Source organism: Dermacentor albipictus, chromosome 8 (assembly GCF_038994185.2).
Source record: "Dermacentor albipictus isolate Rhodes 1998 colony chromosome 8, USDA_Dalb.pri_finalv2, whole genome shotgun sequence".
Lineage (NCBI taxonomy): Eukaryota > Metazoa > Arthropoda > Arachnida > Ixodida > Ixodidae > Dermacentor > Dermacentor albipictus.
In genome coordinates this window covers 107,550,475-107,563,836 of record NC_091828.1, presented here as the reverse complement: position 1 = coordinate 107,563,836, position 13,362 = coordinate 107,550,475, and the positions used below count along the sequence as shown (strand labels likewise).

Sequence of the window (13,362 nt, the reverse complement as noted above, 5' to 3'; positions counted from 1 at the left end):
GGATTATGACAATCGCTGGAAGGCGATGACGTTGCAGAACACGTCGTTTCGGCTCTATACCACTCCTTTTGCCGAGGCGGAGAGTAAAAATAGAAGGAAGAGCAGCAAAGAAAGTAAACGTATGGCGCAACAGGGCCCTTTATACGTTCAGCGAATTGAACGACAGTATATATATATCAACAAGAAAGGCGCATAAAATTTAAAACAGGTGTGGTGTTTGATATAAACTTAAGTGGCCATGTTGACTTTGACGTACGAATAGATGTATATCTTTTTTTTTTACGCGGGACATGATACTCTGTCATTAGATAGAACCATAGCAGGTGCAATTAACTTTTTGCCGAAGGAATGCGTTTACACAGCTGAAGTGAGTACTTATTCGGATGATCACTTCTTTAAAGTAATCACAACGAAGGAGTGCTTTACTTCTGTTGTGGTCGTCCCTGCTATGTGTGGACGAAGACTTCAACGTATTGCATTGTTGACATTTTTTTTCTCATAAACCTTGCATTTCAGGACAGCCTGTCTTAAAAGGCCAAGCGTCTCATTTTTCTACATTTAAAATATATGTCAAAGGTTCATCGCCTCCAGAACAGATTATTCTGGTCACTGTTCGCATCTGTGAACGGAACGGTACAGAAAATTGGGTTATGACATTCACAATCTACGGAGAAGGACGAACGTCCTGATCCAGCGCTCAATTACGATTGTACATACAGAATTCTCATTGTTATGCGTCTTTATAACGTGCAGTCACGAGCAAAAGTTTGGAGACCGCAGTATCGGAAAAATGAATAAAACTTCATATAGCACAGCTCTGCAACGTGCAATTGCTTCAATACATTGGCATCGGTTTGTGCCACTGGACGTTAGCCGACATCCTCTGGCTGCGAAAACAGCAATCTTTTTTTTTTTTTTCGCGCGGTACCATTTGTCTTCCAACATTTGCTCGAGACTGTACACATTTGTGCGCACATTGAACATATGCAGGTTGCCAACAGTCTGTACATTTTAGCTTTTTAGATTGATGCGACAAATCTCATCGGGGATGCATCGGTAATCCTACTAATCTCATCAAATTCGGTGCAGCACTTGCGAGAAAAACAATTTCCCGCTCCCATTTAGTATTAAGATAAGCGCACTCAAGGTAAAGCTTCATTTAATACACGGAAGTTCGGCCGTCATTTTCGCCAGTCAGTGACCAATGACTTTCAATTTTAGCCTTTTTCGTTGAAGTAAATGCAAACACCCTCGCACGAATGACGCGGGATTGTCAACTGAATCTCAATAGAAAGTCAATTAAATCGAACAAAAGTAAATAGAAATGCAATAGAATTTCCACAGTGAATTTTGCGAGGTTAGAGCTTTCAAAGAATTTTGGCATGTATAAACTATCCTTCCGCATCTCGTTAGTGACATTTAGGCACACGGCGTGGCACGGCTCAAGTATATTAGGCGAGCCCTAAGACAAAAGGCGTTCAAGAGAAACCGCTACCAGAACATATCAAATGTCAACAGAAGCGAAATAGAACTTCCAGGATGAGTTTTGTCAGGTTATAAGTTTGAAAGAATACATTACCAGGCTAAGCGATTTAAGTGTAGCTCGTTAGATTCTCTGAAATCACTCGATTACGCGATCTTCCAAGGACATCAGGCAAGGCTTAATCGAAAGGACGATGAAGTGAAAAAAAAAAAGAAAAGGCTAACATAGCAAATGCGGTGCGGAGGCACTATACGTAGGTGTGTACTTCGATGGCACGAGCGAAGGCGATTCTCACACGAAGGTACAAGCCGCGTCACTCAAAAAACGCTTGCTCAACAAACGGCTCATCACAGCCCGGGCCATCGGCTACGCGGATAATCGCGTATAATCCCAGGCGGACCCGTCATTACCGGTTGCGTCACCGGGCAATATCGTCGTGCGAGCTGACGGCCGGTTAATTAGACCGGTCTTTTACTCGACCCAAGAACGAACCCACAACAAAACAAGAAAAAAGAAAGGAAACGCGTATATTAACATCACTTTCTTTTCTTTGTCGTTTAGTCCGTATGGTAACCTGCACAAGGGGCGACCACCTGTGAAAGTATTGGGAAATTCAGCGAGAAAAGAACGAAAGGGAGAAACGAGAGGAGATGAAGTGTTTCGTAACTTTTTTGACAGGCGTACGAGCGTCGCAACAATGTTTACCTTTTCAGAATGCGGAAATAATTGCCGGATCACGGTCGACGGGGTCACGGGGATCGGCTTGGCCCCCTTTCGTGCGAGTGAGATTGAAGTTTGGGGCGAAGAAGCGAGACTAAATGCCGAGTACACTCGAATTCGCAGGTTAATAATATTGAAACAAAACAAAAACAAGAAAGGCGTGTACACAGAAAAGCCCGACCGTGACTGACACCTCGGTTTCGTAACTTAAAGCAAGCCGCGGGAAAGCGCTAGTCTTTCGCGGCTATGTGATGCTACAGCAGGGTTCGTACACAATATTTGACTGAAAATTCAAGGACATTTCAAGGATTTCAAGGATGCAAAAAGGCAGAATTCAAGGAGTGTTAGCATTTTATTTCCTCACATGACTTAGGAAAGGAGCCCTATTTTCGCATTAATTTCTCTTTCAAGAGCTGTTATCTCCGCTTCTTTTTTTTTGGCTGTTCGACGGAAACTGTTGGCCTTGACAAGACAAGTCAGGTCATTTTTTGCTTCGGCGTCTTCTGAAAAGCGATCCGCTGACTCCTGCAAGCACTTAAGAGTTTTTTGGAGCTTTGTCTTCTTCTCTTGCATGCTCTGTAGCTCTAGCTCGAGTTCTTTTCTCTGCAAGGTTACCTGCTGTGCTACAGCTTGCTTCTTCTGTTCGTCCATGTATAACGCATACCTATGCCTGGCTTGGCGCACTGATGACTTCAGTTCTTTCGACAGCGGAACGTTAAGCAGCCCACCGTGGGTTTTCACGGCCTCACAGATGACTCGTTGTGAGATATACGAGAGCTCTGCCATATTTTCGACCGCGATCTGCTTGTTTACACTGAAACCTCTTTCTACTGACGCCTGCCCATGGCTAAGCAAGAGAAGGACCTTCAGTACTTCCCACAACATCGAGAACGCCGGGTCATGCTTCAAAAGGCGCACGAAGAGAATGTCAAGGCGTTCCTGGTCTCTTTCATAGTTTTGCAGTTCATGCCGTTTTTCTTGGCAGAACTGAATGTACTGTTCACACACAATATCGCTCTTGTGCTCAGAAAGAAGCTTGCTGTCAATTAAACAGTTAAGAACAACTTTCAGCTTCCCAAGGCACATTTCTGTCTTTGACATCTCCCTGGGGTCGAAACATGACAACCCTCGAACCAGAGGGTACCTAATAGGACTTCTCTCCATGATTTTCAGGATTATGTTCACAATGAACTTTCGACACTCACCCCTAAATTCAAAAACACACTTGGTACTCGCTTTTCCGCTCTTTAAGATCTTCTCAGCCACTCGTCCAACGTCCACCTTCTCAAGTGACGTGTAATTGGCAGTGTCATGAACATCAATTCGCAGCAGTTTCGTGATGCTCGTGGCTTCTGTCAACACCGAGCGCTTCATGAACTTTGCAAGGAGGCTCCTCAAGACAGTTTCGAGCTCTTTCGCTAAAAAAAATGTCTTTGGAGAATCACTCTGAAAAACAGTAAAGAAAGGCTGCACAACCATTGCAATGTTTAGGGAAAAGTTCAGTTTCGCAAGTGCAAGCTGGTCCTTTAGGAAATCACTGACGTTCTCATACGCTCTACATTTCGGCAAGGGTAGCCTATGCTCGCTCACTGCTTCGGTGTAGTGCCTCAAATGCTCCCACATAGCCAGGGCTCTCTCCAGTACTGGCACGTTCTCGACCCAACGGTGGGGTACGAAAGGAAGTGGAAACAGCTTGCTCCTTGTTTCTTCAACAAAATCTTCACGGCGGGCCGGTGCATCATGGAAGAGTGAGAATAAGCTCGAAAGAAAGGTGTCAACTGGCCAGCTCGTCGCATGCATTCCTGCTTTGTAAGCATTATGCACTGTGTGCAAGCCACATGAACCAATATCCAAGCACTGAACTTGAAAGTCATTCTTCATGTGCTGCTGCAACTTGTTGAAAAGACTCCAGTTGACATTCGGGCCGTCCATCGAGAGCTGCACAATCTTGCTCAGGGGAAAAGACGCAAGTGTTTCCGTCAACTTCTGCATAAGGTCGTCCGCTGTGCTGTGACCCATGAATGTCGAAGTCAGGTATCTGGTTGCCACCTCACAGTTGTTCCACAATCTGACGTGAACATCAAGTTGTTTTCTTTGCAGGTATTCATTCAAGGTTTCGTCAAAAAGCACAACAAAATTGTCAGACTTCTCCATCATTTGCTGTACCTGCGAAGTGAAAAATGGGCGTAGACCATGGCACGCGACATACGCGCATTTTTTCTCAGAGCAAGTGAAGCTTCTCGCGACCTCGCTATCCGGAAACATCTTTTGGAATAGCTGGGAAATGGATCCACTGGAGCTGTAGGAGCAGTGTGACGACACAACTTTCATCGTCCACAAAATCTCGGCTTCGATCACGGAATCATGCTTTCTGCAGTCTTCCTCAAGTGTCGCAGCCCGAGAGGAAGTTGCCGTGGTTTCACGCTTACAAGGAGCCGCGGACGTCAGATTTCTCGCTTGCACCAAACTTGCGACGGATGAGCAGCCCTCACCTGCTGCAGTTTTGGATCGGTGCTTCGCGCCTTTCTGGTGGCTCTTCAAGGCAGATTCCCCCATCGTTGCAATGTCGACCGTCTTCTGACATATTGCGCACTTTGCTCGATAAGGATCGCTTGGTTCCGTTCTCACCCAGTGACGATAGTCCGTATGTTGCAGCCACGCAGACTGAAACTTGCACTTCCCGCCCGGCATCTTGTCAAAGCAAACACACAACGCAAACGCGAACTTTGCTGAAATGGCGCGCACGAGGCCGACAGACGGTCCAACTATAGTGCCTAAAAGAGCACTCACTAGTGCGCCGAGCGCGGGTGTCGCGGTAGCACCGAGGGTGATGCCTGCCGCCGCCGGCCGCTTGGTGCGCTGTACTACTAGACTGTGCCGGACCATGCTGAGGCATGGGCGGACATCAGCGAGACACGACGCGAGCCTCCCCATTTGCCCGGCGATCTGCCTCTGTTATGTTCTTGTCTCAATCCGCGATACATTCGGGGTCTGCGGACGCGCTGGGTAATGAGAGGAGCCGTTTCTTTCCACGTCTGTCTGGGAAATCGCAGTTTCGCGACCTGTTTAAAGTTTCTTTTGACAGACGAGCGCACACAGACGCGAAACACCCGCTCACAACAAGAAAAGACTGCAACGAAAGCGGCAGCAAGGCGCGAACTGAACTACGCATTGCAATCAACGCATCGCAAACGAACGCCATTCGAACTCCCCACGGTTTAGTATGGTGCCGACAGGCATCGCCGTCTGGTGGCCCGCGGCGGCAGGCATCGCTGCCCGTGCCAACGTCGCGCGTTGCAGACGCTCGGTGGACGGTGCACTAGAGTATATTTTAGGCACTGTAACCGACCGAGCAATATGCCTCGCATTGGATTGGATTCGATTTCCGATGCATATTAGTTGCTAGACGATGTAGGGGCTGCGGGATTTAAAACCGAAACTTCTTGCTGTTGCCCTTTAGTCAACACAGCTTGTTTTCATCGGCATTCGTAAGCGAAAGGGCCTTTTAATTCAGCGTGACTTGCAGAGGTACGTCGTTAATTTTTTCTATCGGAACAAATCCCTCGGGATTTTCAAGGATTACAAGGAGCTTACGGGTATTCAAGTAGTTTCAAGGGCCCTTGAACTTATACTGTCAATATCAAGGATATTCAAGGGTTTCAAGGGGCTGTGCGAACCCTGCAGTCTACACACAGTGCGTGCAATTATCTTATCTAGAGGCGCCTGCGCTCGACGAAGAAAACAAAGCACGTGCGCGCACCAACACGCACATAAACCTCTCTTTTGAGGCGGCAACAACAACAACAACAACAACAACAACAACAACAACAACAACAACCAAATTGGCGCCGTTAATATTCTACAAGCTCTCCGTCCCTTAACAGTGTGTTACTTGTACAGTTTTCAGACTTTCTCCCTTTCAGTGCGGTTTACAAACCAGCATGAAACTTCTCAGCGGCGGAGGAAGTGTTGTCAATGAAGAACACACAAAAGAATGGTGAATACGGAGACAACATATAGCGCCAATGGACGATCAACCATGAGCCCTCGTTGGGTGCAGCGTGACCGCTATTGTAGACCGAACAAAAATAGACATCGCACCGCTACTAGCATTGTGTCAACATTTACCCGACCTTGGGTCAACAATGGGGCAGCACGGATCGAAAGTGGCGCCTAACATTGGCCCAACATACGACGCAGCTGGGGTTGTTCACTTCGTTTCTGCCAGCAATGGCTCGAAAGCTCACTGGTCGCTTATGCTCCAATGACTATGCAAGTGCAAAAAAACGTACCCTACTCAACTAACTAGCGTGATTTAAGCATGTCTCGAGTCACTGGAGCGTAGAGATGCAGCTAACCGCTGGGTGACGTCATGCGCAACAGCTGCCACCGTTATTATGCAGCGCCCCACTGCAGCATTGCCCTTTATGGTGGAGAACCAGGACGTTGTTTTCGGCGTTGGAAAAGTTTTTTTTCTCTTTTATTCTTGGTCTAAAAAGGGTTGGCGCTCTTCTTTCGTTCGCTTCGCTGAACTCCTTGTGCACGTGCCATGCATAAAGCCTGCCCATTGCCTCCGAGATCGGGTACTGGCATCGGTTTGCCACCTGCATTAGCGACAAGCATCAGCTAGGTAGGCGCAGCTTTGCTTGCCTCGTAATTTAAAGTTGGGGTGGCCAAGAGAGATATGCAAGAGTGTTACGAGCCACAGCGCAACTGTCTAGTTTTCTGAGACGTAAAAAGGTTCCACGAGGGCTAGGCAGATACGTTACGCTGAGCGATTGCAGGCGAGTTACATTTGCCAGCGTAGCAGGCTTCGCACGCCAAACAGCACAACGTTAAATGCAGGAGACAGTCGGTGACGCCGTACTAAAATTCAACAAGACAATCCCATAGAGTTACAAACGGTAAGAACCGGCCGACACCTATCGATTGCATATTGGTGGAAAAATAAGAATGAGATTGCATTCAAGAAGAAAGCATCAAATTAGAGAGGATCAAAGCAAGCAAAAGAAGAAGAACAAATAAACAAAGGTGAATCAAAAGAAAGCAAACAAACAAATAAAGGAACATCAATAGCAGTAGCACGTACACATTTAGCTCCCTCCTTAAGATAAGAAACCGCATTAAAGACCAACCGACACAGGCCGACACCAGTGATATATACCTTCCAGCTGATTACGAATCAAAATGCACGACAGAACCCGCACGCAAACTTCTCGCCTGGTCTTCGCGCCTGCACGCTCAAATCACGATCAACCCCCCTCACCCCTCTCATCCGGCGCCCGCCGGGGTAATCAGGCCTCCGACGCCATCTTACAGGTCTCGCGAGCACCCACCTGCATCAGCCCCTGCTGCAGGCAGTCATCGCGATTACCTGCACCTGCCGAGACAGGTTGCGAGTCGGGGTGTTCCGCTCCGCGTGCTCCCGTGAACGCGGGCGCATGTCTGTGCGGGCTCCGGTTCACCGTGCACCGGCTAGGTGGCGCTCACGCATGAAGGAACTGCTGCGGCTCTTCGCGTTTATCGCACCTCCCCACCCCCACCTCCTTCTCTTACTCATCCTCCCTTGTCTTTCGTTCGTGTTCTTCACGTTTCACGTCCGATGGGGCAGTAATCGCCTGCCCGTCGGCGAAAAATCGGCAAAGCGTTCGCCGCGCCCCCCGGCGGTGGCGCTGCCGGCGGCGGCGGTCTCGCTCCGATGCCCCCCTCCCCGAGCACCTGTTGCCCGGCGCGCCACCTGCTGGAAAAAGCTTTCGCTTTTGGCATGGCCACGTGTGTGGCTTGTTTAGTCGGCCGTTCTCTCTCTCTTTGCTGCTTCCTTCCGATGATCGAAGATTCACGTCAGACCGTTCCGCGTTAGCTAGATTACTAAGCGGCGCGCGCCTGCTTTGCGTGAAGGGCAGATGTCCAGCTTCAGAGAAGGCCCCTCGTAAAGGAGGGCGCCCACGTGAAAAGGAGGCCCCATCCCCACTCTACCGTCCCATCGTATCCGCTCGGCTTTCAATTTCCTTCTAGATTTTATTCTACTTGGGTCGACCGCGCCGTTTTGTGAACAAACCTTTTACTCGCGAATTTGTTACAGCAGCTCGTGTTGTTCCGTTTCGAAGTGACAGGGAGAGTTTAATGGAAAGCGAAGACGTCGATCCCGCTACATATGTCCGGCTCACTGTATTCGATGTAACTGATTGCGATATCGTAGACAGAACATCAAAACGAGTACAATGACATAACAATAAAAGGAAAGCGAGAAGCCAAGCTGATCCTTACGAGCGTCCCACAAGAAATTCAATAACATGTCGGGTCTTGTTGGCACGATATTTTGAACATGCAATCGCGAAGCAAGGCGACAGGACAAATGAAGTGATTGCGCTTGTCATAGCCTTTGAACCATCTTTAAGTGCTGGTATTTCTTCTAACGTTCGTATAGATGCGCAGGAAATCGTAAGCAAAGCAGCAGGCTCATTCTAGATCGGGTATAGTGCGATCAATCTGGCAGCAAGCCCAACTTAGAGCAGTCTCACTGGCGGCCTATGTTTCATCTAAAGTGTTCTCATTTTTTCCCCCTAATTCACTACAGAATCGTGGAGACGCGCTTGTCTTCGAACCAAGAAAGAGCGTGATGGCTTAATTATGTACAGCAGCATACAACGCGTCACCAAGTGCTCGGAAGCCTCGTATTTCTCCACACGGGTGCGCATTTAGGCGCATCTAGTCGGACGAATATATCTATAATTTAAAAACGCCAATCGACCACCGTGTTTGAGTGGATGTGGGGCTTTCTGGTGCTGAGCGCAAGGTTGCGGGTTCGGTCGCTGTCGCCAGGCAATCCCCAGCAGCCACCATTCTCCGCTCTCTACTACACAAGTGACAAGACAGGAGACCGCCAACACGCTCGGTGGTCGTGCACAAACTAACGCGGAGAAAGAGACGCTGTACTTTTTATAACGTACAAGAGCAGCCACATACGGGCATGCAACATCTCGTATTTCCAGAAGGGTCCCTCATGTAGCTCTCGGGGAGGCTTCTAGTCTTTTCTGCCGCCTTCCTAAAAGACGCCGGTTTGCTGGAGGAGTGGTAACGCACCCTAGCGACACTAGCCTCATTTACATGATCTCGACGAGAAGGGGTCCAGACGGGCGTCGGGCTTTCCCAGTCCGACCCGATCGCATTTATACGTGCATCTTGTCAAGAGGGTCGGGTGAGTCAACTTACCCCGTCCAAGTCTGGTTGGCCAAACTGGCTCCGACAGTCGCTCGGCCCGAACCGCTATACAGGGTTTTCGTGAACTCGAACGACCCGTTTTCGGCCCGACAAGCCGACTCGACGCAACTTTACCGGGCTTGTGCAAACGTACAGCTGCGGCGAGAGGAACTCGGGGGTATAGCAGCTGCCGGCCTCGATTGTCGGGCCAAGCGAGCCTGTAGCCACAGTCCGCCTCAACCGCCACAGTCTTCCAAGAAACACGCTCACACAGGGCCTTCCGTCCACCTGGCTCACCTGGTGTGTGTGTGAAGGTGACGTCACCCAACCGTTTACTACGGACAACTCTAGAACCATCCGTCGCGTGGGTGTGCCGCACAGCGTGACAGGTGGCCGCGTCTCGCGGGACGGACAATAATAGGCGCCCGATTCCGAGAGACAATTTGCATTCGCAAAATGGCTGGCCGACGTCCAGTATATGGCCAGACACTCGGCTGTCCAAGCTCATTTAAACGCGGCTCGATTTTTTACTCGCCCCGTCGGCTGCTCCCTGCTCCGCCGCCACGGTGTGCTTGCCAAGTCGTGTAAACCGTCCTTGTTTCGCGGTAGCCCCCCCCCTCCCCCCCCCAGATTTGTTAACCGTTGAGTGCTTAATTATACGCCGCGTAGTATTCTCCCATAGCAGACAGAGAAGGCGAACGCCATCTGTTACATCAGCGAGGGTGAACAGCGCGTCATTTAGCTACAGACGGTAGTTTGTATACCAAGTAACAAGCGTGTTATACAAATAAGAAAGAGCGACCGAGACAACTCGTTCTTGGAGTGCAAACCGGCTTGAGTCATCACCCGAGTCAGCCATCTTGGTTGCCGACGACTTGGCTGTCAACTGCAGCATGCGGCCCGAGTTTGTGCACGCCACATAAGTTACCAGATGCGCATGCCAAGTAATGTTGATTGTCCTCGTTTCGTGGGCGTCCACAAGGTTATTAGCCGCTGAGTGCTTGATTGGGCCGTGCAAAGATAAGCGCCCATCTGTCACATAGATGCTGCGCTAAAGCCTAAAGATCAAGGGTTGTCAAAATAGCCAATCGCCATGATCAAATAGTTGTTCTTGACGCTGTTTGAGTCGACGCCAAAGTCAACCCTCACTGTGGACGATCGGCGCACAAGGTCGTGGGCTTCGTCTGCTGGATGAAATCCAACGAGGAGCACGAAATGCCAACACACTTGCATACACATATATGAGTGGGTGTTATAGAATTTCGGGTTTGCATAACTGGTCCTAAACTCTCAACTATACAGCGCTCCCCATAATCCAGTATTGTGATGCGGTGTTAGAACAAATCAATCAGCCCAAATATTATACCACCCAGCTCGTTAAGGTCATACAGTTTCATTTTAAATTACAAATGCAAGAGTATACTACCACGCCGCAACGAATAACGTATGCAACGTTAAAAGCCTCATTCCTTTTTCCAAATTCGTCAGTTTTTAGGTTACTGATACGATTCATCCAACGACGTTTAGTTTTGAGGCTATAACGCATTAGTACCGAGTTACGTACAAACATTCCGCAGTGCCATTTCAAGAAATTGAGCGCAGGATATCGTTCCCCAACAGGGAACGATATCCCCAACGATATTTCCCCCAACAAGGGAAATTCGAAGCCGACATGCATGCTGTTTCTGCGATTGTCGCAAAACATTGAGTTTCAACCAAGAATTGCTATGGGAAGAACTCTGGCGCTAAGATCGTTCAGCTGTACACTATTAGAATAATGGTTAATGTACATGAATTTGTCGAATATGCGTCCTTGTGGCTTCAGACGTTCTTGTTCCATTATGTATTTCGCTTTATGTTCCTAAAATTGCAAACAATCATATCTTTTTGAAACACATGAAGGCAACAAGCTTCCGCATGCAGAATATTGTAAATCTTTGCATTTGTAACAAAATGCTTCGTTGAAAATGGTCAATTTGAAAAGCCACGTCGCTGTTTGAAGCCGGAAGGATGAAGCTTAGCCTCCTCTCCCTCCCCTAAATGCATGTGTATACAACACATAATTCCCATGCTGCCTGAATAGTCAGTAAAAGTTATCTCTCTCTTTCTCTCAGATCACGTGGACACCAGCGCCACAGTTCCCTAGTACGTTTGTAAGAAAATTAATGGTCACATAGGAGTCACTCCCCCCCCCCCCCCCCACACACACACCCCTTGGAAAGTCAAGCAAAGTGACAACATGGCGCTGCGTCTGGATGAAGGAAAAGTGGTCGTTAACCGTTGACGTCCCAGATTCGTCTGCCTCGAGTGCCGCCTGCCGCCCCACCTAGCGTGACTCTCAGCGCACGCCTTGTGATGTAACGTGTAGGATCGGCGAGGACGACGCGTCTCCGAAGATTGCTGACCCTCAACTGCGAACGATGGCAGCGCCGGCGTCCACGCTTCACCTATCGTGAGGCCTCACCGAACTCCTCCGATATCGGCACCACCGTAGTAGCGTCGCCATTTCCCTCCTCGACACGTAATTACAATCCACCGCGCCTCCTCTAGACAACGTGCCACAAGCGCACAACAAACAAAACTTGGCGTATTCTTTCGCGTATTTTCTCCTTCTTGGCACTTCTCACTCGACGTCGCTGTCATCTGCTACGCGGTACGGCCGTCGTCTGTTGCAGCATGTTTTCTTTTGGGGCCCGTAATACGCTCCCAGCTCGCGAGAAACTGCACAACGACACAAAAACCCACACTAAAAATTACAAACTCAACAGCAAAAACAAGGCCCAACACACTTTCTTTCTGTCCTTCTTTCTTTTTTTCTATCGCACGCAGCTTCCCTCGCAAGCGCCTGTCGTTCGCTCACTCCGCTGGTTGTCGTCTGCTACACGGTAAGTTTGCCGTCTCCTGTACGAGCAGACGACGGAGAGGGCCAAGAAATAGGCCTATGAGAAGAACACCGTAAACAAGCAGAAAATATCGTCTGCTCCCGCCGCTGGGTCGCCAGAGGCGTCACCTGTCAGAAGGCCGTTGAAAGCGAATGTGCCGCTCCCGGCGACTGCTGTGCAATAGAAAAAATAAACATAATAAAAGAAAGGACAAGACGCGTTCCAAGCGTGGCAGACCCGCCCTTCGACCGTGATGTGTTAGCTCACGAGGCGTAGTGCAAAGAGAAAAAAGATTGGAATACGAGATACCCCCCACCCCCCTTCTCCACTCCACGTTGCAAGTGAAAGCAAAAATTGTATCCGTGACATTAAGGGATCACCGCCAGTGATGCCGGAGAGGCGGATATCTAGGCTTACACGGACAGGTGAGTACCACCTGCTCGCAGGCCTCACGGCACGCGTCGTCTGCTCGTTCCTGTCTGCTTCTTTTTGGCGTTGCCGTCTGTCGTGATGATAAACCCTGAAGAAAATTCGCTACTTGGTGCACTGCGCCATTAGTCAAAAACTTACAAATCGCTAAATGGGGCCCGGTAATAAGGCACGTTTCTGTTCAGGTCGACACTACAAAATCTTCTAAAACACTGTACAGTTAAGCTTATGTAAGAAACTATAAGCTGTATAGCCCCGCCGTTTAAGATAGTTTCATGTGACAGGCGGCATCAGTAAAATGATATTTCATTTGCTAGTCAAAGATCGTCCTTATGCTCAGGGCCAGACAATGAAATCTTCCTTACCTCAGTAAGGAAGCCTTCATTGCAGTGAGGCTACCTTATGTCACTCTGAAAGGTTCCTTACTGAGGCGCCCTCGGTGAAGGCTTCCTTGGTGCTTCCTTGGTACTTCCTCAGCATAAGAAGCCAAACAATGAAATCTTCCTTACCTCACTAAGGAAGCCTTCATTGGGGTGAGGCTACCTTATGTCACTCTGAAAGCTTCCTTACTGAGGGGCCCTCGGTGAAGGCTTCCTTGGTGCTTCCTCAGCATAAGGTAGCTCCAAAGCTACCTTCATGCGTCCTTAC

The 13,362-nt window shown here is 48.9% G+C and overlaps 2 protein-coding genes across 5 annotated transcripts in view; both read right to left on the bottom strand.

Annotated features, from left to right (window-relative positions):
* mwh (multiple wing hairs) overlaps window positions 1-13,362 on the bottom strand; it is a 349,065-nt gene that overhangs the window by 97,913 nt on the left and 237,790 nt on the right. The gene's annotated exons all lie outside the window — the stretch shown is intronic.
* Window positions 2,519-5,089, bottom strand: LOC139048691 (uncharacterized). Its single transcript, XM_070523183.1, has one exon. It carries the CDS (start codon window positions 5,087-5,089, stop codon window positions 2,573-2,575), a length of 2,517 nt encoding a protein of 838 aa, XP_070379284.1. The 3' UTR covers window positions 2,519-2,572.